Here is a 6,106-nt window from a genome sequence, read left to right on the forward strand (position 1 = left end):
ACGTAAGGCATTTGGCTGTTTGTCCATTGTTTGCCTTAGATTAAAGACAGCATCAGCGTGCAGAGATCTCCTCATGTCCAAAATAAAAAGGGGATTGTAGACTGCCTCTCAAAATGAGCCTTTTGAGACTATTTTTTCCTGTTTCTGTCCCTCTTCAGACATGCTGGCATTTTTAATTAGTGCCGTTTTAATATCATAGTTGAAAAGTTCTTCATGATGTTTTGGAAAGCATCAAATGGATTTGTTAGAATGCAGCATGACCTTCAGCTACTTGTGCAGGAAGGGGGATAGTTGTGGAGGGTTTGAGGAGAAACCAGCTGGCGTTTCTTCTTTCGGTTTGTCTTTCAGTTCTTTCTCATTCTGTGACTGGGTTTGTGGTTGTGAGTGTGTGTTTTTAATGACAGGAGGGTGCCTTTGAGCGCTTCCTTGAACACACCCTGCATTTTTGCCCTGATGAACACCAGGTTACAAGCAGGGAAATTAGAAGAAAAATAAATCTTGCTGTGGCACAGCTAGTGGTGGTTATAATTTGGTGGTTCAAAAAAAAAAGAAGAATAAAACACATTCATTTTGTTTTACCCTCACCACAGACGATCAAGACTTTTGTGTGTGTTCTGTGACTGCAGCTGCCGGTTCAACCTGTTACTCTGACAAAAATTGATTTATTTTTACTCTAATTTTATACTGCTCACATTAAAAAAGGCAAAATAACCAGAATTAAGGAACAATTGGTTAATACTTTCCTAACTGAACTGTTAAAGATGTTAGTCAAAATAAAATGTTTATAACATGAAAAACATTTGTTTTATAGGTTGTTTAAAAAGGCAAAAAAATATGAATTTCACAGCTTTTTTATTAATTTGAACCAGCATATTTAAAAACTATTGTGGTGAAATATTAGCACTCCTAGACTTTCAGTATATGCAGTCGTCTAAGATGAAAGGGGCTTTCTTTATATCCCCTGCTGTTTGTGTTCTTTACGTTTGTGTGACTGCGACAAAACATCTTAAATTGTGTAATCTAAGTTTGAGAAATTAAAAATAGTTGAGTCATTATGGCTGTTCTATATGCAGTGTACATATTGAATATAATAAGGAGAATTTTTGCCAAAATGTTCAAGATATATTTCCTGTTTGCTTCACTTTTCCTTCCGTCTGCCTGTATCCTGTTGTGATATACATTCTTTAGGCTGTGTGTGAGGAAATCCGTCAGCTTGCTCCTAAGGCTGGTCTCCATCACGACGGCGTGGTGTTTGGCTCTGATGACTTCTGTGCCAGCATAGGTGAGAACCACAGACTCTGTTTAAAACCCCACATGCTTGTGTCTTCTACAGAAAGCTGCTCTTTAGTTCTCTATYTGTGGCAGATTAGACATCATAGTTTAATTTTCTGTGTGGAAAAAACACAGTCTGTCTAAGAGAGGGGTCTGCAACCTGCGGCTCTGGGGCCACATGCAGCTCTTTGRTTCCTCAGCAGTGGCTCTTCGAAAATCTGGCCAAACATAACAGAAACTTTTTTGTGTGTTTTTTAATACCCACAACAAAAATTTATTTGTATGCATATATGTGATCAGTACTAAGTAAAACATGCTAGCCTGTTATGTACTTAAGTGATCCAACTTCTTTCTATGATCTTTCTCTCAAATCCATCAGAAAACCTTTAAATAATTTGAAGACTACATAAGAATTAGAAAAAAATATGTCTGAATAGTTCAGTTGTACTACTTTTTCTGAAATTCATTATAAACTATTATATACAGTATTTTTCTTGTTTACATGAATATGGTCTTTCCATTCGTCCCGATGTGTAAAAATAGCAGTAAATAATAAAATTCACAGTATATTTTTTTAGTTTTATAATATCACCTCCACTGGCCATAAAGGTTCCCAAAAAGGCCTCGAAAAGGCCCACGGACCACCAGTTTGATAGTCACAGTTGTAGCTTGTTTTTCGGCTCTGGACACATTTTATTAGTGAGCCAAGCAGCAGAAATGGCTCTTTTGATTATAAAGGTTGCAGACCCCTGGTCTAAGAGATGACATGCATTTTTCTTATTTTGAACATATGATTAAAGAACTGTAGAAAAGAGTTGTTCTTATTTAGTACAAATATAATTTGTGGATGTGTGGTGCAAAATGACATCTTGATATCAATGATTAAAGAATTTTTTTTAAAAATGTGTGTGCAGGGGGGGGCGGGGTCTGGATCAGGACGCTATTGGTCTTTAATGAGTAGGAGGTGGGATAAAGTGTCATTTTTAAGTTTGTGTGTAAGTTGTTTATTTTTTGTTTTGTCTAAGAGTAGAAGGTAAATGGATAGTAAAATTTAACAAGTTCATCTGCTCATGGACTCCATTTTTCCGTTTAATTATGTTGATTTAAATGTGCTGCAAATTTAAACCAATTAATCGAATCCTGGTTAAAACTTCTCACCTTTAYCTCTGGCCTGTTTGGGATGTTCCTTGTTCTTCATGATGCTGGTTGGGCTGATGTTCTGTAACAGACTTGTGAGGTCTTCACAGAACAACTGTCTTTATACTGAGATCAGATTACACTCAGGTGCATCATGTTTTCTGATTAAGTGACGTCTGAAGTCAAACTGGATTTTAGTCAATGATATCAGAGTAATGGGGCTGAATGTAAAAAACACTCCAGATTTCAGATTTGTATTTGTAAAAACATTTTAAAAGTGTGTTCCTTCAACTGTAAAATTGTGTTGGTTTATTATAAAAAAAATTGCAGTAAAGTACAGTATAATGAAGGTTGTTGATGTACGGTAACAATATATAGAGGAAATAATTCTGTATATTTTGTTCATCATCACTTGCCTCCACTGCTTTCCTCTGCCAACTTCAGGTGCCACACGGACTAAAGATGCCAGCGAGCTTCTCTACGCTCGGCAGAAGGTGGTTGTGACCACCAAAGCCTTTGGGCTGCAGGCGATTGATCTGGTTTACATMGACTATAAAGACGTGGAGGGACTGAGGCAACAGTCCAGAGAAGGTGCTCTGATGGGCTTCACAGGTACACGTTTCTGTCTCTGCATCTGACTTTTGTCATAAGAAGAATCTTCCAAAAGGTTTATCTGGTAAAACACTTGCTTCACATTGGTCCTGTGCTGTACAGTATATTTTTCAGTCTTATGGCACAGATTTAGAAAAAAAAAACTCATCAGCAAATACGATTCAAGCCTTTCAGCAATTTAACTATCCCAGAAATTTCCTAMATGATAAATCTAAAAAGAATCTTCAAATATTGGCCTTTGTACACTTACTTTGCTCTGCCTAATATACGTAGATATAAATGTTGATTTCCTCAGTGCTCATCATCAGTGGTTGTACGTCTGTGTTAATGAGAACAGTGCAGTGTCGTTCAGTTTGTATCGTCCTGCATTTAACAAACCTCAAAAAGCAATGCAACTTTTGTTTGAGTCTGTTTATAGTCATTCGTCCTCCTCCCCGTAAATAGCATTCCTGTTGCTTTTAATTATTGAGGAGTTTAAACGTATTTCCCTTTTTAAAGAAATAGTATCTTTTAGAGTGGAGTTCTGTGGCATGGTCATGGGAAAATGAACATCTTACCTGTTGTAGAAACTCTTTGAAGGGTAACACTGACCAGACTGTGAAGCAAACAGTTAGTCCAAGACGGGCAAAGATCAAAGTGGATTACAGTTGTCCTAAAACAACTTCATTTAAAAATAATTTTTATAACGGTTCATGCCAACATTAGTTTTATCTTTATCTTGTCATCAGTTTTATCTTTTCACAGTTATTTATATTGAATCCTGGGGTCGTTTGCAAATGTAACACTTCCAGTGCGGCCTGCAGCACTTTCTGCAAGAATATCATAACATAAATATAATGACGTATTGTGAATATTTCAGCTTCAGAATAGAAGTGCGGTTGTTTTTTGTTTCTAAATCTGTTTTTTGGATTAATTTTAGTGCCACTCAATCTAAGCATTACTGTAGTTTGTTAATAGGTAAGATGTTAATTGTTCATAATCCTTCCTCAGAGCCCACCTCAAAAGATCTGAACTTTTTTTTTTGCACAAAATTTATTTAAAGAAAAAAAAAAGAATTTGTTAGTATTTTAACACCATAATGTCAGGTATCGGTTGCACTGGAGGAAATAAAAGCTAAAAGAAATACTGAATCCCTGACTTCATGGAGCACTTGCTGAGTCACATATCATAGTGTAGGTTGAGCTTCTTGCTACAGGAGCTCATCCAGGAGACAGATGGCCACTTTCACTCTCTGTTACTGCACCCTCTTGTTATTGTTTTTTTTTTTTTTTTTTTGTACTATGTTCTACTTTTATAAATTGCATATATCCTCATATTAAGACATTATATATTTAATATGAATTGGCTTGTGTCTGAATGATTTACAGTTAATTTCTTTGGGGAAATGGAATACAGGGTTAAAGCTGAGGGGGAAACAGCTGGTTAATGAAATAAATGCTCAGATCTGATGTTGACCAGAACCGTTCAGAGCACTGGATTAGTGCCTCGCGAGCCGTGGGTACTCTGTATAATCTTGGTTAGTAGCTATTACCGGCCCATGTGTGCTTAAGCAATAATACGGTGCAGCCAAAAGCTCTACCTGTGCAGTAATTGACCTTGGCACGGCCTAAGCTGAGTACAGCACCCATTAGCACAGAACAGCACACCGGGGCTCTGTACTGGTGAGCAGAGATACTGTACGGCTGAAACATCGTGGTAGATGTCAGAAACAGCGTGTTTGATGAAATTGTATAAATTTGGTGACTTAAAACAGCATCTTTATTTTACAAGCTCCCTGTTTATATGTTATCAGTTGTCAGTAAAAAATGTTCCAATTCCTCTGAAATTCTCTGCTCCGGGGGACCACATTTCATTTCCATCCCCAGGACCCTGCCCATCATTCGCCTGASAGCACTTTGCTAAATAGCTCTCCTCCAATAAGATGCCAGCACCACATGGCAGCCTGGGATTGGCTGCAGGGCACGAATGATGTCTTTTAGGGGAACCAATGGATCGTAACTGAGGGCACCTGAGTCAACCCGGTCTGCTCGTTTAAACCAACATTTTCTTGTTGTCCTAAACACCCCCTCATCCACACAATGTCACACTGACATTAACTGACACCCCCTTACAGTACGTCCAAGCCATGGAAACAGTGTTGCATTTCTGACAAGACAGAAAACAGGTGGCAGAGGAAGGAATACACACACACAGGCCCAGTTTTACTGTAAACATTATATCCCAATATATTTTGACCACATTGTATGTAAATATTGTCATCCAAGTGGCCCAAAAATGCAGTCACTCACATTTTATACATTTTTCCCTCATTTGCATTTCACAGATCCTTGCAAATGATTWTAATAAATAAACTAGCAGTTAATGAGTGATGCTTGCTTGTGAGTAATTGCCCAAGCTTTTAATCACTGCGTGTTGACTGCGTGACCGCTGCGTGTGTGTTTTTTCTGAGGTTAACTAGGGTGAGCACAGAGCTCGGATGAAGGGAGTGGGGTTCTCTCCTCCCCTTATTCTTCTCCCCGCTTTCTTCAGCTAGTTCGCAGCCCGCCCGCTTGGCCACCTTGAAGGATTTGTCGCTGGCGACAGAGCTAAGCCCTAAAGTGTCGAGTTTCCCGCTGGCTGCAGCTGAGCCRACGTTCGCGCCAGACATTTCATAACCTTAACTTTATCGCTACAAGTTTGATCTGCAAATGTACACGGGATTATGTCTGCGGCGTTCAGCCACATTCAACTGAGAGGGGAGGAGAGGTGGGGACGGTGGCRGGCCGAGTCATAACTCCTTGTTAGGCTTCTGTTTCAGCTGCTGGAACAAGGATTTCTTTTTAATCCAAGCAGTCTTGGTGCAACAAGATATAAGTGGGGCTGAACTGGATCAAAAATGTATCCTCTGTTATCGATTTGTATCATGAAGTGTTCCTRCAAATTACAGACAAAAACACAAACTGCAGGCCTAAAATGGATTTGACCATTTAATGAAGCCTCGTGCTCTAAATGCTCGCAGATAATTTATAGAGTTGTGGCCAAAATACCAAAGCTAAAGTTTCTGCATGGTCAAAGCATCGAGTAAAAATATAAGGATGTTTCTAGT

At 38.6% G+C, this 6,106-nt stretch overlaps 1 protein-coding gene across 1 annotated transcript in view; it reads left to right on the forward strand.

Moving 5' to 3' along the window:
* Positions 1-6,106, forward strand: part of LOC106524831 (citramalyl-CoA lyase) — a 30,202-nt gene that overhangs the window by 21,331 nt on the left and 2,765 nt on the right. Inside the window, exons 4-5 of the mRNA XM_014018817.1 lie at positions 1,189-1,282; positions 2,854-3,021. Coding sequence (XP_013874271.1) covers positions 1,189-1,282; positions 2,854-3,021 — 262 coding nt within the window. The remainder of the gene's footprint in view (positions 1-1,188; positions 1,283-2,853; positions 3,022-6,106) is intronic.

Source organism: Austrofundulus limnaeus, unplaced genomic scaffold (assembly GCF_001266775.1).
Source record: "Austrofundulus limnaeus strain Quisiro unplaced genomic scaffold, Austrofundulus_limnaeus-1.0 Scaffold202, whole genome shotgun sequence".
Classification (NCBI taxonomy): Eukaryota; Metazoa; Chordata; class Actinopteri; order Cyprinodontiformes; family Rivulidae; genus Austrofundulus; species Austrofundulus limnaeus.